A 26,626-nucleotide genomic window follows, 5' to 3' on the forward strand; every position below is an offset into this window, starting at 1 on the left:
GCTAAAGTAAGACGGGAGCCCCAAAAGGGGTCTTGAAGAGTCAGGAACAACCAAAAAATGCCTAAACGACCAAAACAAAATCAATTAGCCAGCCAGAGTTAATTAGCTTTTAGTTAGGGGTATTTACTAAGCAGATATATGAATAGTTGCTATAAAAGATTCCCCCTGAAGCCAGGGCCTCATTCCCCCACAATATCGTTTGATGACATACCGATATTGTTTGAACCAGACCCGTAATTTCATCCATGTAAGGAGCCTCTCCATGAGGCAATTCCCTCTACCAATGCAGATAGGCACTCTTCCCACAATTTATAGGTGAAGAGAGTTGCTTTGGGGCATGGGAAGATTTAAGTCCAGGATTACATGGTCAGTGAGTATTTAACTCAAGTCTTCCTGACTCTGAGATCACGCCCCCCACCTCTAGCAACAATGCTATGCTGACTTTGGATACACCAATATAATCAATATATCTTGTCTTCCACTTTCCTTCCCCACCAAATACAAAAAACAAACAGACACCTAGACACAGAGTTCATGGTCTGGCATATCCTAGACTAAATGTCTTGGGATGGGAAATGATGGCTTCTCTTTGTTCTGGAACACCCAAGAGTGCTCACTCAGTATACCACATGGGCCCCTATAATAATTGATTATAAGTGGATTGTCAGTCAGTCGGTCTATAAACATCTATTAAGCACCTAATATGTGCCAAGCACTGTGCTAAGCACTGGGGATACAGAAGAAAGGGAAAAGACTGCTGCTCTCATGGGACTCTGCTGGAAGTTTATCCTTCACATTTTACAAAGCGCCTTCATGTACATTGATGGAATGTCAGCTCTTTGAGGGGAGGGACTTTCACAGCCATCTTTGAATACTTACTGCCTGGTATTCAGTAGGTGCTTAATACGTGTTTACTAACCAATGAGCTTCACCACAAGGTAGGGCCACCAGAGGACAGGTAGGCCCCACCCAGGGATGTCTGGAAATTTTCCTCTGCCCCCTCTAGGTTTAGGGTAATGGTATCAAGTTTCCTCCCCTCACTCACCTCATCTCGTTTCTTTGAGCCCAAGAAATGACGGGCCACATGCTCCGGCAACATGTTGGTGACCAAGGCCTCGTTCCAGCGTCTCATCTCATATACACGCTCCTTCTGGTCATGGACTTCAATCTTCCACAGGAACAGGGTCCGGGCCAGTTTTTCCACCTGCCAATTCAAGCAAACAGTACAGGGAGGCCCAGAGATGGTAAGATACTTGCTTGAGGTGATACAGGTAGCATCTGCCAGAATAAAGGTGGGATTTGAACCCAGGTCCCCTACCTCTAGAGTCAGTGCCCCTTCCACCATCCTATGGTCAAGGGGCCCTGGAGCTAGGAATGAAAAGGAATACTTGGCAGAAATGTGGTTAGACATTTGGCAAAACAAATAGAAAAGACTCACTTGGTTTGAAAAGTTAGTGCCAGAGGCAGGCTTAAGACCCAGGAGCCCCAGTCCACAGTGCCTTAGGATGATAGAGCTAAAGCTGGAAGGCCCTTTGGCACAGCCCCCTCCCTTGACAGACAAGGAAACTGAGGCTGGGAGAGGTAAAGGGACCTCTAGAGCCAGTCAGGTGGCACGATCGAGAGAGTGCTGGGCCAGGAGCCAGGAAGACCTGAGTTCAAATCCAGCCTCAAACAATTACTAGCCGTGTGACCCTTGGCAAGTCATTTTGTCCCTATTTGCCTCAATTTCCTCAACTGTAAAATGGGGAGAGGGGATATAACAGCACCTACCTTCTATGGTTATTTTGAGGATCTAATGAGGTAATATTTGTAAAATGCTTACTTAGCAGAGTGCCTGGCAGAGTGGGTACTTAATAAATGCTTCCTTCTTTCTTTCTTTCCTTCTCTCCCTCCCTCCTTCCTTTCCTTCCTTTCTTCCTGCCCAGGATCACACAGCTAGAAAGTGACAGAAGTGGGATTTGAACCCTTGGCTTCTGCCTCTAAATCCCAGTGCTCCTTCCATTGTCCAATGCAGATTACAACAGATCAAAGAGGAATGCTGTATATTTGAAGACTCCTGGGTGCTGAATCTAGTCCTGGTAGTTGGCCAAATGTTGCCAAGGGAGGTGTCCTGGCCTGTGGAGGGGCTTCTCCTGTCCCCTCCCCCCCTCCAATCTCAGAGGCTCCCACCTGGGTGGCACCTGGACTTGCACCTTTTTCTTCCTCTCTTTCATTCTCTCCTCCTTTGCTCTTCTTCTCTTGGGATCCCCCCCCCCCTTCCTTTCCCTGGCTCCTCTTACATCTGCCAATGGTGCGTTGGCACAGCACAACGGACATCCCGTTTCAGCTGCTCCTCACTTCTCTGTCTTGTCGACTCACAGATTTAGGTCTAAAAAGGTCCTCAGAGGTCACCTTGGTGCAGTGGAAAGAGCAGTGTATTTGGAATCCAAGGACCTGGGTCAAGATCTTTACTACCTGTGTGACCTTCAGTCACTTCCCTGCCCCATGCCTCTGTCTCCCCATCTGTGAAATAAGGAGGCTGAACTTCTGTTGTTCGGTTGTTTCAGATGTGTCCAGCACTTGGGGACTAGATGGCTTCTAAAATCCTTTTTTACTTAAACCTATGTTCCTGATAAGGAGGCAGCTAGGTGGCTTAGTGGCTCAGTGGATAGAGCACTGGGCCTGGAGTCAGGAAGACCTGAGTTCAAATCCAGCCTCAGACACTTACTAACTGCGTGACCCTAAGCAAGTCAACCTCTGTTTGTCTTAATCCACTGGAGAAGGAAATGACCAACCACTCCTGTGTCTTTGTCAAGAAAACCCCATGGACACTAGTATGGCTTAGGGGATCATGAAGAATCAAAGACAGCAATGATCCTATTCAACCCCATGAGAGAGCTAAGGTCAACTCAAAGGCTCTCTGCACGGCACAAAACTTCCTCCTGCCCTGCCTAGCAGAGAGTCTAAAGAGGAACTCAACACCCACCAAAATGGGCTGATGTGCCACTGGGGACAGGAATATGTGGTCTTCCCTGAGAAGGGAGAAAAGCCAAGCAGCTATAAATCATGTTTGGACAAAACGAGATTCTGGCAACGTAGGGAGCTCTGGGGGAGTGCTCTGCCGATGCAGATCGGTACCTTCTTTGTAACTCAGCAGCCTTAGAGACTGGGCTAGGCAACAGTGACTTGCCCAGGGTCACAGAGCCAGGAGGTTTCAGAGGCAGGACCTGAACCCAGGTCTTCCTGAATCTAAGGCTAATCCCCTCTCCCTTTCACCTCACTGCCTTTAACTGAAGTCCCTAAACAGGAAACCAAGGCAAGTCAATGACAGAGGAACTGTAGCTAGACCTTGAGCTCCAAGACCAGGAAATAAAACAACCCAGAGACTTCTAGTATATTCTAGGGCCTGGGTACAGAGAACAGAGGTACTCACATGTCGGGCAAAGTAGTAAAAGCTTAGCATCATCACGAAGACCATCACCGTCATGGAGTACTTGGAGGGGATCAGGGGCAGCCTGGCTCAGATGAGGGTGAAGCGGGGAGGGTAAGAACACAGAGAATGTAAGGAGAACATAAGGAGAAGATGGAACTGGACTTACTCTGGAGGGGATTTTCTTCCCGCCCCCTGGAAGTCAACCCAAGAGAGGACCAATCGTTTAGGTTAAGGCAGGGTTTACCGCTCCCTAGTTTCACCCTACCTCACCACCCAATAACCTTGCCCTGTTTCTCAATACCCTCCACACTGAGACCCAGATCCTCCTAGACTTTAAGAACATCCTCACCTGCCTGTGGAACATTAATCAATCTTCTGGCTTTGCTTAACTCCTCACCCAACCTAGACCCTGTGACCAACCCCTGTAAGGCACATAGTGTTGGATAAATATGTTACTCACTCTTTAGGAACACAACAAATGCCTCTTTCATTGTATAGAATTCTAAGAAGGAAGAAGTTACTGTATCCTGTAATCATTACCTCCCACTACCACAGCCCCCTTCACAGTTTACTCCCAATCCACCAGTTTTGGGGGGGCCCTAGCAAGGCCAAATATGGCTATCCTCTACGCGTTGGCTCCATTCTTCTCTTTCTTTCCTTTCCCTTCTTTTTCCTTTAATATTCTCTTTATTTCTTTCTCTTTCCCCCTTCCTTTCTAATCTCTATTTTTCCTTTGATCTTTTTTCTTCCCCTTCCTTTCTTTTTTCTTCTTTTTCATCCTCTTTCCCTCCCTTTCTCATTCTTTTACCTCTTATTCTTTTCTTTCATTCTCTCTCTTCTCTCAATTTCTTCTCATTCTCTTCTTTTTCATTCTTTTATCTCATTTTCTTCCTTTTTCTCTTCTTTTATTCTCTTTTCTCTCATTCTCTTCTTTTTTACCTCATTCTCATCCTTTTGTCTCATTCTTTCTTTGTCTTTTATTCTCTTTTCTCTCTTTCTTTCTTCCCTTCTTTTCATTAACCCATCAAAAACAATCCTCTTCATCCAACCATCAATCTCCCTTTCCCTCCACAATCTTTTCCCTTCTGGAAGTTTTCCCTGACTTAACAGAACAAGACTAGGACCCAGCGACAGGGTCTCACCTGGATCTATAATACCTCCATCTGCCCACATTGCCCTCCCATATGTATCCCTCAAGGGGTGAGACTATAGCTTCATGGTATGTCACCCCCATAGAAGTACTATGACAAGTTTACAGAAATGAAAAGACAACATGGAAATGAGGAGGGTGAAAGGAAAGAAGGAAGCAGTGGTGCTTACCCATCAGTGCCATTGAGGGTGGTGAGCACCTGCATCTTCTCTGTAATGACCAGGGGCGGGAAGCTAATAGGGCAGACATAGTTCAGTCACTTCCTATCTAGGTTCCAGAGCCAAGCGGACACATCAGAATATCATTCACACCCACCCTATTCTCTACATCCTGGCACCTTCCATTCTCCCTCTACTCTCTTCCTTAGGGTATCTCCTTCCTCACTCCCCGGGTTAGCCCCTAACATAACTTTCCTTAGTACCCAGTCTTACCTTTGAGCATCTAATTTCCTCCCCTCCCCCCACCCAAACTCATGGTTTTATTTCTAACCTGAGAGCTTTTTAGAAGAAGTAAAGAAAAGGCACTATGTTGCTTTACTGAGCTGACCTTTGCTGATCCAGAAATAAGAAGGCCTTAGCCAAAAGAGCACATTAACAGCCGAGATGTGGCCAGAGTGGCATATCTGTTTGTGAAGTGACCGTAACTGAGGAACAATATAGGCAGGGCTGTGCTGGAGCCAGCTCAAGCCAGCTCTCGGTCATTACATTTCTAGCAGCCTTTTCACCTAGAAAATTGGCAAATGTTGCAAATCGGGACTTGATTTATTGTTTCATTGATTATTTAGACTTAAGAAAGTGGTGGGGGAAATGTTAATAATGCAGGTTAAATTTAAAAGTTTGTTATAAGTACAGTATGGGGTAGTGGAGGAAGCCAGTGACTAAACATTTGTCAGCATGCCCCTCCACATGGGGTAAATTTATAGATTATAATTCCAAGGGTGGATAAACAGACTACATCAGAGAGGAAAATTATCTCAGGATACTTTTGGCACTGGTTATTAAACTTCTAGCAATAAATTTCTATTTGTTGTGCTAGCTTCATTTTCTTTGGACCTTTCCAATTCTGTTGGCTACAATTCTTTGCTAGCTCAAGGTCACTTTAAAGATAAGAGACTAGCTGGGAGGGCCGGCAGCCCTCTCTCTTCCCCCACCCAAGGGGCCCAAGTTTAGGACAGATGTAAAGGGGGATCTCAAAGTACAGGTAAGACAAAGGTGGGATACTAAGGTCCCTCTTTCCCCAAGACCTTTCTTTGTTTATTGAACAGACGCCTTGGTTTAGGGAGGAGTGGGGCCTATCTGAGTTTAAATACTAGTTACAAGGCTGGACTGGGCTCCTGCTCCAGTCTTTCCATCCCCTAAGCTCAATCATGTCACTTCTGTAGTAGTAAAAACAGTAAAGCATTAGAAAGTAGGATGGGGACAAGGGGGCAGAGAATCAGTGTCTGACTCTCCTACAGGGTAAACTAACCAAATGGCTTTGTCTGTGTGCATTCTATTCATGTTTAAGGTCCATTGCTCTCCATGTATCCTCTTCTTCCCCCTGACCCCAACCTCAAATGTTCATTCAAATAATCATCTTTGCAATAAATGCTTCAGATCCTCAAAAAATAACAATAAAAATAGAGGTAGGGGAATGGACAATGAGGGTCTCAACCTCACTTCCCCCCCACACACACCACTGTGGGGGACTGACTCCCCAGACTACAACCCAGGATGGGGAAGACATCTGTGCCCCAACTGCACAGTCTTTCAGTGGTGAGTGAAACAAAATCTAAGACACTTCACTTGCTCTAGTCCTGAGTGTTGGAGCAAAGGGTGAGCAACCTGGGGCAGGTGAATAGCCTGAAATGGCCATGCCAGGAAGGGGAAATAGATGGCACGAGGGATGGAAGACATGGCCAAAGGATGACTGATTGGGTAGGGCTGGCTATGGGTGCAGCGTGGAGGACTTTCCATAGGAAAGGGGTACCGCCTTACTCGTGCTCCTGGAAGCGTTTTCGGTCATAAGCATCGAAGATAGGGCGCCAGGCATAGATGTTGATGATGCCCACGGCTGCTGTGACCAGCAACATGAGTATGAGCTTCACCATGTGGCTGACCTGCACCAGCATGATGGCGGCAATGAGCGTCAGCACGGCAATGTAGCTGTAGTACTTGGGATTGTCTACACAGCCCCCTGCCATGATGGTCACTGTGGTTCCATTGGTAATTCCCGTGTAGTTCTGCAAGCAGCTGAGCTAAAAAGGGAGCAGAGAAAGGAGGTGAGCAGAATGGGCAAAATAAAGGAATCAGGCAGGGGCGGCTAGGTGGTGCAGTAAATAGAGCACCGGCCCCGGAGGCAGGAGGACCAGAGTTCAAATCTGGCCTCAGACACTTAATACAAAAAGTAGCCATGCGACTTTGGGCAAGTCACTTAACCCCAATTGCCCTACCTTCCCCCCTCAAAAAAAAAACAACAAAAAACAAATAAAGGAAGCAGGCAGCAAAGTGGGGACAAAGGAATTCAGCTGCCATTTCTAGGCATTCTAGAAACCCAGGAAGATAGGGGTGCCATGAAATCATATCATTTCTGGAACTAGCAAGCATCTCAGAGGTCATCTAGTCCAATATTTTTTCAGCCCCAAATGTATTACATTGTTATTCTCAGGAATCAGATAAGGGTATAGTCATAGGGTCATAAGGGCAGGTAGGTGCTGAAGTGGACAGAGTGCTGGGCCAGGAGTCAGGAAGACTCATCTTCCTGAGTTCAAATCTGGCCTCAGACACTTTCTAGTTGTGTGACCCTGGGCAAGTCACTTAGCCCTGTTTGCTGCAGTTCCTCATCTGTAAAATGAGCTGGAGAAGGAAATAATAAACCACTCCAGTATCTCTGCCAAGAAAACCCCAAATGGGGTCATGAAAAGTCAGACATGACTCAACGACAACAGCAAAGACAGATAGACTGTTCTTGTACATATTTATTTTTCATACTAAAATCAAGTAAAATCTTTAGTGATTAGAATACTTTACCGTGTTTCCCCGATAATAAGACACTGTCTTATTAATTTTTTTGGACAGAAAAACACCAGAGGGCTTATTTTCAGGGGAGGGCTTATTTTAATGAACATTGACAGCAATTTTAATAAACAGGTAAATGTGAACAAAAAAATGTACCTTTATTCAATAATGAATTCAATAAAGAACAGGATGATGCGCTCACTGCTGCAGCTCTGATTGGATGCAGCTCAGAGCGCGGCATGCGTTTCACGGGGGGGGGCGTGTAGCGCAGGGGATCACCTTCACTACAGTAGCAATCTCAATAGGGCTTATTTTCGGGGGAGGGCTTATTTTAGAGGAATCTTACACAGTAAGGGGAGGGCTTATTTTCGGGATAGGTCTTATTATCGGGGAAACACGGTAGATCTTTCAAAATCAATTTGTTAATTGATAGATATTTATTAGGCACTTACTATGTGCAAGACACTATGCTAAGCACTAGAGATACAAAGATAGGCAAAAGATGTTGCCTGCTCTCAAGGAGTTCACAGTCCAATGGAAACAGCAACATGCAAACAATTATGTACAAAGAAGCTGTGTGCTGAATAGATTGGGAATGATCACCAGAGGGAAGGTGCTAAAATAAAAAAGGATTGAAAAAGACTTTCTATAGAAAGTGGAAGTTTAGAGAAGTGGGGAGGTGGAGATTAGGAGGAAGAACATTCCAGGCAAGGGGCACAGCCAAAGAAAATGCCTGGAGTCTGGAGATGGAGTGTCTTGTGAGAGGAACAGCCAGGAGGCCAGTGGATTGCAGTGTGTGTCTGTGTGGTGGGGGGAGCACTAAGGTAAAAGAAGACTGGAGAAGATGGGGGGAGCAGGTTATGAAGGGTCTGAATGCCAAATAGAGGATCTTATATTTGTTACTGGAAATAACAGGAATCAGAAAAAAGCTTAATAAATCAATGGACGTAGACACGTTTTTTCCTGACTGTACTGTCATCTTTTCTGAACCTTTAGTGAAGGAGAATTTCAGAAGCACAGGCCTACCAGAGAATAACACAAACCTTCTATTGCTATGCAGTGTTATTGCCAGGAGGAATCAGGATTAATAGCTAGAAATATTTATCTCACTTGATTGCCTGTAGGTTTTACCTCATTGATTATACCTAGGAATACTCAGCCTGGTTGAATATTTTCCTGGCAACAGCAGCTCATCTGAGAAAATGGGCCAATACAGGAAAATGCCTGGGCTCAGCTCTCTGTGTCCAATGAGGAATTTCTAGGCTCTGGATACGTGTTTTAAGGCAGAGTGAGAAGGAAAAAAACTCAAGGCCATTTACACTCTCCTGGACTGGCCACTACTTCTGGGATTTCTGGATTAGGTGAATCTAGCTCTCTTATATTAAGACAACCCTTCCCCATACCCAAGTAGTCTATGAAGGCATTAACTCCTCCCAGACTGTCACCAAGTACTTTGAAGATTTGCTAAGGTCCCTTCTAGCTCTAGGCCTATAATTCACACTAAACCCATTTCTAATTAGGTAGGGGGATTGGCTGATGCATAGTGGGACATGTGGTCTACTCTGACCATATTAAACAACAGATAAACTAATTCTACTAAGAAAGTAAAGGGTTCTGCCACCCAGGACAGAAGTCAGCAAGTTAAGGAACTCACCATGTCTACAACATTGGCCAAGATGAGGATGAAAATGGCAGACATGGCCCAAGTATTCCTGGCCCAACGGGTCCGGTCAATCCAGGTAGAAAAGGCCACAAGCTTCTTTGGGAATAGCTGTAAGGGAAAAGAATTTCAGGAGAGATAAGCAAGGACCATTGCTTCCTGAAGACATAATTGTGAGCTTTCCTTCCCCACCCCCCCACCCCCCACCCTCAATACTGCTACAACTCAGTCCTAGGAGCATGGTCAGCAGCACTGCACATATTAGGAAATATTCTAGAAAATAAAAATACCGGATGATGTCAGAGAGAGCTGAGGATCCTGGCAGTCACTGCTTATCAACTCCCCCCTGCCACTTTCTTAATGCTGAGGATCCAGCTGCTTGCCTGACTCTGCTCTCCTTCTAGAAGAGCCATCTCAAGAGAGCACAAGGACAAGCCTGTGGTGGGACGGTGACTGTTGGATACAGCAAGAAAAATCTTTCTAGGAGGGCAGAGTGGAGATGCAAGGTAGGAAGGAGAGAGCATAAAGGCAAGTCCATGGATATTTAGACATAAAATTTTAAGCCTCTGGTGGATTATTAATAAGCCTATAACACAACACTGCAGATGAAAACCAGTTCCAGGTACCTCTTTGGCTGCCTTTCTATTCTAGGATAAGGTGGGCGAAGATCTTATTCATCTGTGTGAATGGTGAGCTGTCCCAGGGGAGTAGAGATTTGCCCTGACTGCTATTGGCGCAAACTTAGGATCTCGCTTTGTATTCTTAAGACACTAAGTCATTTCAGAAACAACCATTAGGGTTCTAATAAAGTGTCTGATAGGCTGCCAAGAAATTCCACATGCATGTTCCTGCTAAGGAACAGCAAAAATGGGCCTGAAAACATGGGATAGAAAGGACTTGTGACATCAACCCACACCAGCCTCAATCAGTTGGTATCATTGATAGCTGAAATGCGCTACTGAACACCTAAATGAGGGTGCTGGATTTGAATCTTGGGTCTGCCACTGATTACCTATGCAAACTAGGCAAATCATGGACCCTCTCTGAAACTCAGGTTCATCATTTGTGAAAGGAAGGGTCTTGGATTATGGTTACTCCAAGTCTCTGATCCTACAAAGGTCTCAGAGCTTTGACACAGACTGCTGTTTACAGTATAAACAATGGCTCAGCCTTCCTCTGGTTAGTATTCACCATTATGGGACTCAATTATTGGAGAACAGAAGTGAAAAAAAAATCCTTACAACTATCACAAGTGTATGTGTTACAAATTCTTCAAATGTATTTTTATTCTCATATCAATACCCTCAAGGAGCCTCGCAGCCTGGTCAATACTGCACCCAGCACTCACCCTCTGGGGGCAAGACCCTCTCTAATTTTCTGTTGGCCATGGCTTGCTCAGTGCTTATGCAGGATTTATTCTCTTCTTGCCCCGTAGGGCAGCTAGGTGGCACAGTGGACAGAGTGCCAGGCCTGGAGACTAATCTTCCTGAGTTCAAATCTGGCCTCAGATACTATCTGACACTAGGCAAGTCATTTAACCCTTTTTGCCTCAGTTTCCTCATTTGTAAAATAATCTGGAGGAGGAAATGGCAAACTATCTCTGCCAAGAAAACCCCAAATGGGGTCATGAAGAGTCAGACACAACTGAAAATGACTTAAAAACTCTGTCATTAAAAACACACCATGTGGTCTCTCTTTGTTCAACATAATTCAAATATGCTGTGAAAAAAGCTGTCAAAACCACAGGAAAAGAAATGAAAGAGAGGATTGGTCAAATGTCTCCACTCACAAAGGTCATGTAATTTGTCATCAGCCTGAAGGAGAGAAAATGGAAATGAGAAAGCTCTCAGGGTTTAGAACCCAGGACCTGGGCAAGCGCTCTAAAAAAGGAAACAATACTTTAGGCTTTGACAGCAAAGGCAGAAACCAGTCCTGTCTGGGTTACATAGCTGCCAAGATGTGCCAAGACACACCATGTACCCAAAGTCTTAGTGTAGTTTTCAGCTTTAACAAACGTACTGACCCTTTAATAACTTAACCTGGAAACTCTGAGTTACAGTTTCTCATTGGAAAAAGGAGGAAATTGGACAAGAAGATCTCCAAGGTTCCTTTCAGCACTAAATCCTATGATCCTATGTCCATGCCCACTTTTATCTCTATAAAGCTCTGTGACAATACGGTCACCAATTTCTCCCATGGTCTGCTTTGCTCCAGCTTCACACTTCAGCATGCTTCTAGTGTAAGCAAATCACGTGGTTCCTTACCCGGGGGAAGATGGCAGCCATCGAGCAGATTGTCAGAATAAGCAGCAGGATCTCTCCAACCACAAAGGTCATGTAATTTGTCATTAGCCTGAGGAGAGACAATGAAAGTGAGAAAGCTCTCGGGGTTTAGAACCCAGGATCCGGGCAAATGCTCTAAAAAAGGAAACAGTCCTTTAGGCTCTGGCAGCAAAGGCAGAGACCAGCCCTGTCTGGGTTACACAGTGCCATCTTATGCCAGACTCGTCTGGGTCCTTCTTATTGTGAAATAGATGTATTAGGACCCCTCCTCCTTTCCAATCAGTAGGATAATATCAGTTTGATATTTTACATAAATCACACAGGAATAATTAGATAAAACAGGTTCTTATAGTAGGCCTAAACATTTTAATTCAACATTCATTACTTGTTCACCAGTTATAAAGCTCTCTTGCACAACCAGAAGAATGCTGACAAAGATATCTCCATCCTGATTTGCTCAAGTTCCATGTCCAAGCCTAGTGTGGGTGGCATGGCATTGAAAGTTCCCCAATTTGTTTTTGGTATCACTGTACGAACACGAGAAGGAACTAATCCATCTTATGACCAATTAGCGGGATATCCTGGGCTTCACCCAACCCATGACCCTCTTATTGATATACCAGTTTTAGGCTGATATTTTATTTTTGGCCCTCAAAACAATCTGTTAACCAGGGGGATTTTGTATTTTGCTTTGCCTCTCCAAAGTGTCTAGGTATCAAACACTATAAAAACAAGGTCCTGGGGTCCAAGGAGATCTCAGATTGTGATAGAGATCTGAGGCCCACTTCATTAGAGGGGGCGCCATGGACTCTTTAATAAAGTGCTATTGGGGAAAAAAAAGGGCAGTTAGGTGGCGCAGTGAATAGAGCACCAGCCCTGGAGTCAGGAGGACCCAAGTTCAAATCCAGCCTCAGACACTTAACACACACACACACAAAAAAACTAGCCATGTGACCTTGGGCAAGTCACTTAACCCTAACTGCCCTCCAAAAAAATAAATAAAGTGCTATTGGCTTAGAGCTCTGCCTCAGTGTTTTTTCTTGCAGACTGGACATTTTTGGATCCCACATTAGCTATAGACTCTGACCTCCTACTCAGGCTCCTCTATCCAGCACCATCCTGACTAATTACCAGCACGATTATGGAGCAGAAGCCCTCGCCCTCCCCTGGACACACCATCAGGTTCACTGAGGTCTGGGGGAGAGCTGAGTCCCCACCTCTGCCTCACTGGTGAACTTTACTGAGCACTGCAGTCTGAGTAGGGCAAACCGGGGCTCACTCCCATCCACATTTAATGAGGACGACAGCATTAGCATAATGCTTTAAGGTTGGCAAAACATTCTGCATGTGTTACCTTCTTCAGTCCTCCCAACAACCTTGTGAGGCAGGTGCTGTATTGTCCTCATTTTGTAGATGGGGAAACTGAGGCTGAGAAGCTTTGTGACTTGCCCAGAGTCACACAGCTGGCAAGTATCTGTGGCAGAGTTTGAACTCAAATCTTCCTGACTACAAGTTCAGTGCTCTATCCACTAAGCTAGCCGGCTGATGCTTTTCTTTACTTGGGCCCTCTGGTGCCTGTGCTAGCCCACACCCCTCACCAAGGATCAATCAGGATCACCACCAGGGACGTGCAAAGGAGCACCACACAGGAGCAGCTGAAGGCAGCCCCGCTCTGCTTCTCCTTCTCCACTGAGTAGCGCGTCTCCATCTCGGGGTCCATAAACCTCATGGACAGAAGGAAGGTGTTTCTTTTCTTTACCCTGTGGGGGTGGGGAAATGAATCCCAGTGAATTATCTTTTGCACAGGCTGCCCTTGATACCTGGAATATCCCCTCCTCCTTCCTCTCTGCTTTCTCCCCTTCTCCTCCTCCTTCCCCTCTTCTCTTCCTCCCTCTCTTTTTTTTCTCCCTCTCTTCTTTTCTTCCCTTTCTTCTCTTCCTCCTCCTCCTCCCTTTTTCCTCCTCTTCTCCTCCTCCCTTCCCTCTCTTCCTCCTCCTCCCCCTCTTCTCTTCTTCCCTCTCTTTCTCTTAGATTCTTGGCATCCTCCTCCTCTTTTAGGGCTTGGCTCAGGTCCCACTTCCTAGAGGAGGCCTTTCTTGGTTTCTGCACCCACCCTACACCCACAATCCCTATGCATTTCTTTGTCTTTTGTATTTCCACATCTGTGTATGTGCTGTTTTCCCCCAGTAGACTGTAATATACTTGAGGGCAGAGCCTTGATCATTTTTTTGTGTTAGGATTCCCAATTTGCATTCCCAGTGCAGAGCCTGGTACACAGTAGGTGCTTCATAAACCCTTGTTAAATGAATGAACAAATGAATGAGGGATACAGCCCTAATTCTGTTCCCCTCTAAGCTAACCAGAAACACAGTCTAAGGCTGTGGAGTGTGCTTCTGACTCTTCCCCTCCCAGCCTCCCCAGGCAGTTGTTATCAAAGGGAGGCAGGATGGGCTGTGGGGGAGGAGAGGGACCACAGTACTTACACCTGTGCTGACTCCCTCTCCAGCAGGGCCTCATTGAGCAGCTGGTTGAGCTCATGTTCATCCTCAGAGGCATCCACAACCCTCTCCGCCAGATCATGAAGGCGCAAGCGACGACGAGGGTTGGGGAATGAAGGGTTGACCACCTGCACCGCAGCAGAAAAGGCCAGGATATATGAGATAGGCAACCTGAGAGGCCTCCCACCTGTCTCTCAACAAAGGGGCTGGGACCACGGGTGCAGAAGGAGGCATCCACTTCCATACCCAGAGAATCTGCTGGTTTCCTTGGCTGTTTTTCTTTTTTTGTTACAAGGAAGGGTTCTGGGGTGGGGTGGGGAGGATGGGGAAATGAAGAGTGATGTAAAAACCGAAGAAGCAACAGTAAGACATTTTCAAAGCATATTTCAGAGAGGAAGAGCCACCAATAAATTGCAAGGTCATAGATTTAGAGATAGAAGGTCCAGTCCAACCCCCTCATTTTCTAGATGAGGAAAATGAGGCCAGGGACAGGGTGGGGTGGGGCAGGGGACCCAGCCTGCCTAAGGTCACACAGGTAGTAAGTGACAGGGTCAAAACCTGAACTCCAAATCCAGAACTGTTTCCACTGTAACACAATACCTCCATGGCCAGGTCTTAATAAAAGCATTTATTAAGCACCAACCATGTACCAAGGACCGTACCAGACAATGGTAACATAAACAGAGGCATCTAAGTGGTGCCGGAGATAGAATGTAGGATGTGGAGTCAGGAAGACACAAGTTCAAACCCAGCCTCAGACACTTTCTCGCTGGGTGACCCTGAAAAAGAGACTTATCTCTCTCAGCTTCAGTGTCTTTATCTGCAAACTGGAAATGACTGTAGCTCCTACCTCACAGTATTCCCAGGGGAGTAACATGAGAAGAATGGATAGGCACAAAGAGGCCAGGTCAGGAAGAGATTAATAGGCCAGAAGAATCTAGCTATTTCATCCTAGAGGCGGCAGGGAAATACTGGGGTTTGTGGAGTAGAGAAGATGGAGGTGACAAAAGACAGGGGTGCCTTATAAAAGGAATGGGTAGAAGGCCAATTTGTCTAGCCTGCAGAGTGGGGGAGGGGGAGTAATGCCCAAGGAAGCCAGAAAGATAGATGGGGGTTAGGTTTCGAGAGGACTATCCTAGAGGCAATAAAGAGTTCTGGAAGTGTGGAGGCGATTTGATCAGATGCACACCTTAGGAAAGTCACCTTGGTGGCTACGGAGAAGATGGCCTGGAGAGGGGAGAGGCCTGGAGGAGGAAGGTCAAATGGGAGATGATTTTAACAGTCCAGTTAAGAGGTGTTAGGGACCTGAGCTAGAGCAGTGACTGAGTGAGTGGAGAAAAAAGGACACCTCAGATGTCAGATTATACTGCAAAGTGAGAGTCATCAAGACAATCTGGTCCTGGATGAGAAGTAGTGCGGTGGGTCAGTGGAACAGAGTAGGCACATAATATGAAGAAGCAAATGGTCACAGTAAACCCAATGTTTGACAAACACAAAGATTCCAGATGTTGTTGTCCAGCTGTTTCAGTCATGTCAGACTCTTTGTGATCCCATCTGGGGTTTTCTTGGCAAAGACGCTAGAGCAGTTTGCCATTTCCCTTCTCCAGCTCATTTTACAGATGAGGAACTGAGGCAAACAGGGTTAAGTGACTTGCCCAAGGTAACACAGCTAGGACTGAAGCTGAATTTGAACCCAGGAAGATGAATCTTCCTGACTCCAAGTCTGACACAGTGTACTATAGCACCACCTAGCAGCCAGGCAAGAACTCACTATTTAACAAAAGTTGATAGCATTCTGGAAAGCACTCTGGCAGAAACTAGGCAGAAATATAGAAGAACATCTTACACCATATGCTAAGATAAACTCAAAATGGGTACATGATGTAGACATAAAAGGTTATATCCATAAGCAATAGGGCAATGTGGAAAAAATGCCTGTTGGATCAATAGATAAAGGAAGAGTTCACGACCAAACAAAAGATAAAGAGGATCACAGGAGGTAAAATGCATAATTTTGATTACATGAAATTAAAAAGGATTTGCACAGACAAAATTAGATGTAAAGCTGGAGACCGGGGCAAATTTTTTTATAGCAAGTTTCTCTGATAAAGGTCTCATTTCTCAAATAGCAAGGGAACTGGGGCGGCTAGGTGGCACAGTGAATAGAGCACCGGCCCTGGAGTCAGGAGGACCTGAGTTCAAATCCATCCTCAGACACTTGACACACTTACTAGCCGTGTGACTTTGGGCAAGTCACTTAACCCCAACTGCCCTCCAAAAAGCAAAAAAAAAAAACCCAACAAACCAAAACAAACAAAACAAATATATAGGGAACTGAGACAAACAGATAAAAATAAGACCTGTTCCCCAACTGAAAAAATGGTCAATGGTCAGAATGGTCAGAATAAGAAATCAAAGCTATCAATAGTCATGTAAAAATGCTTTGAATCACTAATAATTAGAAAAATGCAAATGAAAACAACTCTGAGATACAACTGCAGATCTGTCAGATTGGCTAACATGATAGAAAAGGAAAATGATAAATTCTGGAAGGGATATGGAAAAATAGAGACATATACCCACACACTATATACATAAATATGAGTGTATACCCAAATATATACATATATACACACATATTTAATTTTTTAAAATTGACAAAAATTGATTTTCTTTCCCAACTAAATTCTTAGAACAAATATGTTTAGTCAAGCAAAACAAATCCCCCAGTACCAGGCAAATTAAAGTGTGTGTTATAAGGGAACACATGGAGCAATGACTGTTTTTAGGCCCACAATGCATGAAATCACCCCACTTTGTCTTGTCAGCATCACCACCAGAATGTGCATTCCAGTAAAGAATGGCTTTGATCTTCCCAGATTCTCCCATCTAAATCTAACCCCCATCATTTAACAAAGGAGGAAACAGGCCCAGAAAAGTGATTTGCCCAAAATCAAAATGCTAGCTAGCGTCAGGGCCAGGACTAGAACCGCGGTCTCTTTACAATTAGTGCTGTCCTAAGGGAACTCAAGCTGCCCTGGGAGGTCGCTGTCCATCATTTGTAGGTCTTTGGGCAAAGACTGGATGATCATTTGTCAGGTATGGCAGAGGGAATTCCTGTTCATGTATGAGCAGGACTGCGCGGTCCCTTCCAACCTGGAGAGTCTATGATTCTATGAATTCGAGTCAGGTACTCTTACTGCTGTGAGATGCTTCTGGGTTTCAAAAAACTGATTTCTCAAGACTGAGGTGGGGGAAGCATTTGCCTGAAAAAGATCTGAGGGTTTTAGTGGACTGCAAGCTCAGCAGGATAACACGGCAGCCGCAAAAGCTAATGTGATTTTCAGCTACATCAAGAGACACAGATTCTAGGAATGAGAAGGTGATAATCCTTCTGTCCTCTGCCACCCATCACGAGGATGCGTTCAGTTGTGGGCACATTTTAGGAAGGCCACTGTAAAGCAGGAGAGTGTCCAGGAGGGGCAGCCACATGAAGATAATCTGCCGCAGCTGGGGCTGTTTAGATTGGAGAAGACAGTGCTGAGAGGAGGACATGATAGCGTCTCCAAGCACTTGGGGAGTGGTTGTGAGGAGGAGGGCTTTGACTTGCTCTATTTGGCTCCAGATGAAGGAACTAGGAACAATGGGTGGAAGTTGCAAAGGAATTGCACATTTTGGCTTGGTTTAAGGAAAGACTTCCCTATCAATTAGAGTTGTGCCACTAGGTGGCGCCATAGTGCACAGAGTGCTGGACCTGGAGCCACAAAGACTCATTTTCCTGAGTTCAGATTCAGTCTCAGACACTTGCTGGCTGAGTGACCCTGGGCAAGTCACTTGACCCTTTCTGCCTCAGTTTCCTCATCTGTAAAATGATCTGAAGAAGGAAATGGCAAACCACTCCAGTATCTCTGCCAAGAAAACCCCAAATGGGGTCGTGGAGAGTTGGACTGAACAACAAAGCTATGGAATGGGCAGACTTGGGAGCAAGGAGGTTTTTCTTCCCTTTCTTATTCCCTCAAGCAGAGGATGGATGAGCACTTGTTGGGTGGGCTGGAGTGGAGATTCTCTGCTGAGCTCTGTCCCAGCTCTGAAGTTCTGTGACTCCCTCCTACCACTGCCCGCCATGGCAGGGCTGACGCTCTTTTCTGGAGATTTGCCTGCCCACCTTCGGCCAGGAGACACCTTCCCAGAGGCAGACCCCGTGCTGCTCTTGCCCTGCCCTCTGCCGCTCACCTGTGTGTCCAGATCCTCAGTTTCCTCAGGAGTTGGGGAGGTGGCAGTGATGCTTCCATTGGGCTCCTTGGGCTCCTTGGTCTCCTTGGTGTTGATCAGGATGGGGGAGCTGGGCTGCGAGGGCGGGAACCCTATCTTTGTGGCCTGGCAACAAGAAAGAACAGCAGTTAGGGGCCACAGGCAGGGTGTGGATCGTAGTGCAAAAAGTTTTGGACCAGGAATTGTGGCACCTGGTTCAAACCTTGGCTCAGAGACTTCCCAGCTCTGTAACCTTGGGCAAATCACATCACTTCTCTGAAATTCTGCGAAATGGGAATAATAACACCTATACTACCTAATTCAGGGGATGACTGAAGAGAACACTTTGAAAACAATGAGTTATCATTATTAGTTTGACTTTATTCACTTATGTCTCCCAAACCAAAAACTTAAAATTTGGGGGGTGGCTAGGTGGCGCAGTGAATAGGGCACCAGCCCTGGAGTCAGGAGGACCTGAGTTCAAATCTGGCCTCAGACACCTAACACAAAAATTATCTGTGTGACATTGGACAAGTCACTTAACCCCAACTGCCCTCCAAAAAGAAAAAAAAAACTTAGAATTTTTTCAAAAAGAGTTCTTGATCAACATCTCTATTCCATCTCTTTTCATCTGCTTGTTCTTAACAATATCATTCACAAATCTTTGACTAACACCCACATATGGATGACCCCATCTCCCATCTCCATGCATTTGTACTAGCTATGCCCCGACCTGGATTGCCCTCCCTTCTCCCCACATCTTCTTTCCAGGTGCAGTTCAAACACCTCTTTTTACCTGAGACATTTCCTGATTCTCCCAACTGCTAGGGCCTTTCTTCTCAAACTTACTTGTATTTAACTATTTTGTATTAATTCACATTTATTCTCTTTGTATTTATTCTGCATACACTTAGATATGGTATTATCTCATTAGGATATGAGTTCCTTGAGAGTAGGTGTTGTTTCATTCTTTATATTTGTTTTTTTTTAGTAATTTTAAAAATTCTGAATGTAACAAACATCAACTAAAAAAGCACTTCCACATACAGAAGAGAACAGAAAAAGAGGGTTGTACAGGAAACTATGAATCTCTGTTACGTACATCTTGCTTTTCTTTTTAAGTATATGACAAATTTAACATATTGCTTTCAAAGCTGTCTTTCTTTTTCTATGATTCCTTCTGGCTTGCCTTCTGTTCTCTTCTGGACATTAAAAAAAAACCTTAATAACCTTTTCCTTTTTCTTTGTCAATTCTATCCCTAGATCACCTCTCCTCCTCATGTTGTAGGAAAAATTATTTATTATATTGCTTGGGAAAATGATTATACTGTTTAAATCCAATTCTATGTATTAAAAGTTGTCTACACCCAGAATGTCCCCTGACCCCAGTAACTCTCTAGGAATGCTGGAGATGACTACAAGGGAGTTTGGTTTCCCCCAGGTCCTGTATCCCCCCAAAGCATTCTTGTCTTGGGTTATTCATACCTAGGATTTGTGATGGGTCCACCCAAACTAGTGCTTTGGGTTTCCTGGTGTTTTTGTCCACATTTTTTGGGATGTTTGCAGTTACTCATATCTATCACAGTCTACCTTGCTTTCAAATTGCCCTTTTGGCAACTTCGCATAACTGTATGTGTATGTGTATGTGTATGGTTCCTGTGCAGGCACCCTCATCTCAATCCTACATATTAAACCTTCCAGAGCCAGGATGAGAGGGAGCCACACCTCCTTTGGAGCTCTCCTCCACCAAACAACCTAATAAACTTCTTTATAAAAACCATTTCAAATTTTGGGATTTGTTCTTATGAACAACACTCTCCTTCCCCTTCCCCAAACTGAGAAAAGAGAAAAACAAAACCTTTGCAACAAATAAACATAGTCTAGTCAAACAAATCCCCACGTTGCATCTGTAAATGTATGCTTCATTCTGCAACCTGAATCTGTCATCTCCCTATCAAAAAGTTGGTAGTCTGCTTCAGTATCCTCTGAAATTGAATCATCAGAGTTCTTATGCCCTGAAATTTAAAGTTTGCTTTACAATGTTGTTCTTGTGATATAAATTGTTCTCCTGGTTCTGTTCACTTCTCTTTGCATCACTTCATAAAAGGCTTCCCAGGTTTTTCTAAAGCCATCCCCTTCATAAATCTCTTACAGCACGATAGAAGTACTTTTTTTTTAAGCAATCGGGGTTAAGTAACTTTTTTTTTTTAAAGCAATCGGGGTTAAGTAACTTGCTCAAGGTTACATGGGCAGTTATTTCTGGGTGTGGTGCTGAGTATCTGAGCCCGGGATTCGATCTCCAGGTCATCCCGACACTGGGGCCGGTGCTCTTACTTGCTGAGCCACCTGGCTGCCCCTAAGCAATTGGGGTTAAGTAACTTGATCAAGGTTACACAGCCAGGTGTTTCTGGGTGGGTGCTAAGTGTCTGAGCCTGGGATTCTATCTCCAGGTCATCCCAACACTGGAGCCAGTGCTCTTACTTGCTGTGCTACCTGGCCGCCCCTGATAGAAGCACTTCTATACCATAACTTGTCTAGCCATTCTCCAATTGGGTAGCACCCCTTTGTTTTCTACTTCTTTGCTACTAAAAAAAATCTACTGTAAATATTTTTGTACATATAGGTTCTCTTCTTCTTTTAATTCCTTTGGGGTATAGACATAGAAGTGATATCTCTGAGTTAAAGTATGTGAAGTTTAGTGATTTTGGGGGACAGAGTTCCAAACTGATTTCCAGAATGGCTGGACCAATTCTCAGATGCACCATCAGTGCATTAATCTGCCTGTTTTCCTCTAGTCCCTCTAATATGTGTCATTTCCCCCCTTTTTTTTTTTTTACATTTAAGAGGTGTAAGGTAGAATTGTTTTCATTTGCATTTCTGTAATTATGAGTGACTTGGAGCCTTTTTTTTATAAGTTTGCTGATGGCTTGTATTTCTTCCTTTGAAAACCTGCTTGTTCATATCTATTGAAGAATGACTTTTGTCATTCTTTGTATTTGTATCCTTATTGCCCAGCACATAGCAGCCACTCATTAAGTGCTTGCTGATGGATTGCTTTCCAGCCTTATGTCCCCACACTTCCATACACCTAAATTAGCCATCGGCCTCAAATATATCTTACATACAACCTCTGAAAATTCTCCATGGTCCTTCCCTCCATAGGAAACGTCTTCCCCAAGCCCTACCCCATTTCTGACTATCCAGATCCTAACCATCATTTATAGGTAGCCTCTCCATGATCACCAGTCAGAAATGTTCTTTTCCTCCTCTGATCTAAAGAACAGCTTGCCATCTATACCAATCATAGGGTACTTTCTATAGATGGCTTTGTGGTGTGACCTTGGGTAAGTCATGTAATCTCTCAAAGCTTGACTCCTCCTCCATATATTTCCCAGTGGGACTGTTATCTTATCAACATGAGTTTTCTCTCTAAAAGTACAGAATGAAACCCATCCTGGTCTGCCATCTTGGACAACTCATGCACTCACTCCCATAAGTTCTCCCTCATGTTCATTCAACATGCTGGGTGGGTCTTCCTTATTCTCTTGATATTGCAAAGATATCAATGAAGTTGATGAACTGTCTGTCAGTTGAGCCTGACTCTTGCCATGTGACCAGCCTGTCTTCCTTTTTGCTCAGGTATTTCTTTGATGACAGCTTTTATAATGATTCCATTTCCTAATTCCTTGTTGGTAATGTATTGAAGCCTGCTCATGCCCACCCTATTCCTGTCTATTGGCCTCTTCGTGATCCTCATTTTCAATCTTCCAAAGATGATAGTGTTCACAGTTTTAGAACTGGATGGAAACTCATAAACCATTGAGTCAATCCCGTATTTTAAAGATAAAGAAACTAAGACCCAGATAGATTAAGTGACTGTTCCCCAGGGTCACACAGCTAATAAGTGTCTGAGGTGGGATTTGAACCCAGGTCTTCCAAACTCTAGGCTAAGCACTCATCCACAGTACCATACATGTCTCAGAGTCACAACAACTGTACTACCCAATTCAATAGATGGAAAAACTCCCCAACAATCAGAGTTAACCTAAAGTGGAAAGGGCTGCTTTGGGAGTCAGTAGACTCCCTCTCATGAGAATTCTTCAAGGAAAGACTAGATGATCACAAGTTGGGGATATTAGAGAGGGATTTCTTATTTAGGTATGGGTAGAACTAGATGCCTCTGAGATCATTCCCGACCTCAACATTCTTTGATTCTGTGATAACTGAGTTAAACTATAGTTGCCTTGTGGCTACCCATGTCTTGGTCTCCAACTATCTTTGTGTTTAAAAGTCAGCCTTCCCCCACCCTCAACCCCAACATACACATACACACACAAACACAAACACATACACACATACTTTATATATCATAACTTCTGTTGGGAATCATGTTCAAACTCCACTGCATACCCAGGAGAGTTAATATAGTCAAAATAAATATTCTAGAGTTGATATGTGTCTCTGCCTCCCTGGAATCTACATATATTTTTAAAATATTCTTACATCTACAAATCATACTCAGGTAACTATGCATCCTGAATTTAAAACCCTGAACTCTTATTAGAAGTGAGGATATCATAATTCTAGCAATGAGTAGAATGGATGTCCCAATGTCTCCTTAAACTCATTGTCTACTTCCCCAAACCAGCTTCTACTTCTGCGTTTTCAAATTCTATCCCTTCTATTTCAGTCATTTTAAGCAACCTGGTATAAGAAACTTATAATTTACAGAAAAGTTTAATGTATATATGTGGGGGGTTGGAATTGACAGATTTATCTAATAAAAGGATGTTCCATTTGACAAAAGAATTAATGGTGGCTTTTCTTTAATTAATAAGCCCCTTGTGCATGACTTACACTCAAATTTTCAAGAATAAATTTAAGTATGAAGGACAGTGTTACTTACTCATGACTCCCACAATGCACCACTTCCAGGTAGTGAGAAATGACCACAATGCACAGCTTTATCTCAGGGACTAGAATCTTTTGATTGTCTCCACCCTCTTTCTCTCTCTGTTGGAGAAGCTGCTAGTGACCAGGTGGGCTCAGAGGTGAAGCAGGAGGAAATGGGTACTCACTGTGCCGTTGATACCATTAGGGGTCTGCTGCTGATCTGGAGACACCGGTTTAGGAGAACAAATGAGGTAGGTAACAATGCCTTTTTCATCCAGGTAGTCGCAGCGGCTGCCTCCGTCACCTGGCTCCACTTCGAACTCACCCTTCAAGCAGTCCATGGTGCTCTGTGAGATGTGCACACGCCTAGAGTAAATGGGAGCAAGTCAGTACTGGAGTTTCTACAGTGGCCCTAGCACCAAATTTAAAACTAATGCCATCAAAAGAAAAAAGACCTACAGGTACAAAATTATTGATAGTAGCTCTTTTTGTGGGGGCAAAGAATTGGAAATCAAGAGAATGCCCATGATTTGGGGGAAGTTTGTGGTATGTGATTGAGATAGAGTACTATTGTATTATAAGAAAGGATGAGCTAGGCAGCTCTCAGAAAAACCTGGGAAGACTTAGATGAACTGATGCAAAGTGAAGTGAGCAGAATCAAGAGAACATTGCACACAGTAACAGCATCATCATGCAATGATCAACTGTGAATGACTTAACTACTGTCAACAATGCAGTGATCCAAGACAATTCCAGGGGACTCATGATGAAAAATGATGTCCACATCCAGAGAAAGAACTTATGGAGTCTGAATGTAGATTGAAGCATACTTTTTTTTTTAACTTTCTTGATTTCTCTCTTTCTCTCTCATCTGTTTTCTTTTACAACATGGCTTATATGGAAATAGGTCTTATATTACTTTACATGTATGATCTATATTAAATTCCTTGCCTTCTCAAGGTGGGGAGGGCAGGGAAGGAGGGAGGGAGAGAATTTGGAACTAATTTCTTAAAACGAATGAACTTTTTTACATGTAATTAAAAAAAGAAAATAAAAATATAAACTGCAAAATAAACGGACAAATGAATGAATGAATGAAGCTTCTTGCATCCTCCCCTCTCTCAAGCTCTAGCTGTTCCTCTAAGGTGTGCGTCCCAAAATAAAACAGACCAAGTCAAGAAGGCCCAAGGTGACTTATTTCTCCCATACTGGCTCTGGAGTCAAAGGACGTGGGCTGAAATCTAACCTCTGATATTGCCTATGTAACCCTGGGAGTCACTTTACTTCCCCAGGCCTCAGTTTCCTCATCTGTAAAGTGAAGACTAAATAGAGCAGGGCTTTCTGAAGGTTCTTCCAGCTCCAGAGCTAGATCTAGTCTATGGTCCTCAGTTCTCTGAGCAGCAGGATGGGGTAGTGGGAAGAGGGCCAGACTTGGAGTTAGGGGACCTGAGTTCTAGGCTTGACTCTGCCTCTCATTAGCTATGAGACCTTGGGTCATTCACACAACCTCACTGAGCTTCAGTTTTCCTCTCTGTAAAATGGTGACAATAACATTTGCATGATCTTCTTTTCACACTTAGGATGAGTTTCAAACAAGTCAATGTGCTCAAGAAGTTATATAAAAGTACACTATTAGTCTAAAGCATGAATAAATGACTTGAATTGGCAGGTGAATCCTGAAATTTCTCACCAAATCTGGAGCTGGGAAATTCTGTCAAACTTAGACTGGTATAGCATACTCATTTAAAAAAACTCAAGCCCTAAAATCTCTCTGCTTAAGATTCATTCCTTTGGCTCTTAGAGGCTCTTTAGTAGTTGCACACAATGGTGGGCTACTAAATGTTTAACAATCAGCTCTCCAAAAAAATTTCACTCAGGGCACTTTTAATTTACATTATTGACATTTTCTCCATCACTTTCTTAAGTCAAGACAATCAGAAAAACAATAAATCAAACTCTGATTTGGAGTATTTATACATTTCTGAGGAGTAAATGCTCACAATGAATATTTAACAATCACCTCCAGTATGGACTCCTGATCCCATATTAAAATATAAATACCTTCTCCCAGGGGATATTAAAGTGGTAACCTATGAAGCAGTGAGGTACAGCAGGAAAAAAAACAAAGGATTTGGAGCCAGAGGACTTAGGGGCAAGACCCAACTCCACCACTTATTATCTGTATGATGTTAGGCGGGTCACTCCACTGTTTTTTCCTTTGTAAAATGAGAGGGCTGCATTAGATGACCTCAAAGGTTCCTCCTGCTACTAATAGGGCAAGTCACTTCCTTCTCAGGCCCTTAATTTCCTGAGGAGAAAACTGAGGCTGCATTAAATGATCTCCAAGGTCCCTTCCAGCTGTGATGGTTCATGATTCTATATTCATTTACAAAGGGGAGCAGCAGCTGGAAAGAACTGGGAGGTAGAGGAGAAACATTCCCCTGCAGACACAGAATGGGCCTGAGCGGGTCTTCCTCCTTGTGAAAGGATCAGTCTTTCTACCTCTTCCCTTTCTGACTGACAAGTCACTCACCCAGGGATTCCACCAGCTTCCATCTTGTTGGCGACAGTAACATCTGTGGACCACACATCATACTGCCATCGTTTCTGGCCCAGCACACCACCCAGCACAGTACCAGTGTGGACACCCACACGCATATCCACCCCAGTCTTTGTCTTCTCCCGCACGTACCTGCCAGGGAGGGCAAAACAAGGTCAAGAGCAGTCATTTCAACATTGGATCCAATCTGGTGAGCACTTATTAACCACCTACTATATACAAGGCATTGTGCTAGATTCTAGGGGTATAAAACACAATGAAGACACAATATATAAACAAATAAAGTACTGCATATGCGTATAAATATATAAGTACTCTGTGTGTGTATATATATATAACTACTGTGTATGTGTATATATGTATAGCATATATACATACTGTATATATAAATATGTATTTGTTATATTTTTATAGATTTATAAATCTATTTTCTACATAAATTTTGTATATTACATATAAATAATTAAACATATATATGTATATACAATATATATTTATAGATAAGACATATTTACATATATGGTTCTTTGCCAACATAACTTCAAATGGGGTCATGAAGAGTTGGACACAACTTAAATGACTTAATAGCAATGATAAAATATATATGATAATTGAAGGTGCTCTAATGACTAGGGGAAATCAAGAAAGGCTTTCTATAGGAGGTGGCAGGTGAACTGAGCCTTGATGGGACCTAGGGGGTCTAAGTGGCAGAAGTGAGAAAGGAATACATTTTGGGCATGATGGACAGCCTATATAAAGGCATAGAACAGGATATAAATGCTGAGTCTGGGGAATAGAAAATAGGCCAGTTAGGTTAGAATGGAAAGTGTATGAAGGGGAGTAATGTATAGTCCACTCTGACAGGTAGGTTGAGGCTGGACTGTGAAAGGAATGGACCAGGTGGGAATGATTCAGTAAAGCAGC

General features: G+C 43.9%; 1 protein-coding gene across 1 annotated transcript in view; it reads right to left on the reverse strand.

Annotated features, from left to right (window-relative positions):
• ADCY3 (adenylate cyclase 3) overlaps window positions 1–26,626 on the reverse strand; it is a 136,650-nt gene that overhangs the window by 11,330 nt on the left and 98,694 nt on the right. Inside the window, exons 7-17 of the mRNA XM_069071985.1 lie at window positions 25,676–25,834; window positions 23,328–23,508; window positions 18,232–18,375; window positions 13,984–14,126; window positions 13,099–13,260; window positions 11,483–11,570; window positions 9,213–9,329; window positions 6,539–6,798; window positions 4,733–4,795; window positions 3,413–3,494; window positions 1,046–1,204 (exon numbers count right to left, since the gene is read on the reverse strand). Of these exons, the coding sequence (XP_068928086.1) occupies window positions 1,046–1,204; window positions 3,413–3,494; window positions 4,733–4,795; window positions 6,539–6,798; window positions 9,213–9,329; window positions 11,483–11,570; window positions 13,099–13,260; window positions 13,984–14,126; window positions 18,232–18,375; window positions 23,328–23,508; window positions 25,676–25,834 (1,558 nt within the window). The remainder of the gene's footprint in view (window positions 1–1,045; window positions 1,205–3,412; window positions 3,495–4,732; window positions 4,796–6,538; window positions 6,799–9,212; window positions 9,330–11,482; window positions 11,571–13,098; window positions 13,261–13,983; window positions 14,127–18,231; window positions 18,376–23,327; window positions 23,509–25,675; window positions 25,835–26,626) is intronic.

Source organism: Petaurus breviceps, unplaced genomic scaffold, assembly GCF_028583685.1.
Source record: "Petaurus breviceps papuanus isolate PSGF00001 unplaced genomic scaffold, PetGlider_PUasm1.0 90845, whole genome shotgun sequence".
NCBI classification, from domain to species: Eukaryota; Metazoa; Chordata; class Mammalia; order Diprotodontia; family Petauridae; genus Petaurus; species Petaurus breviceps.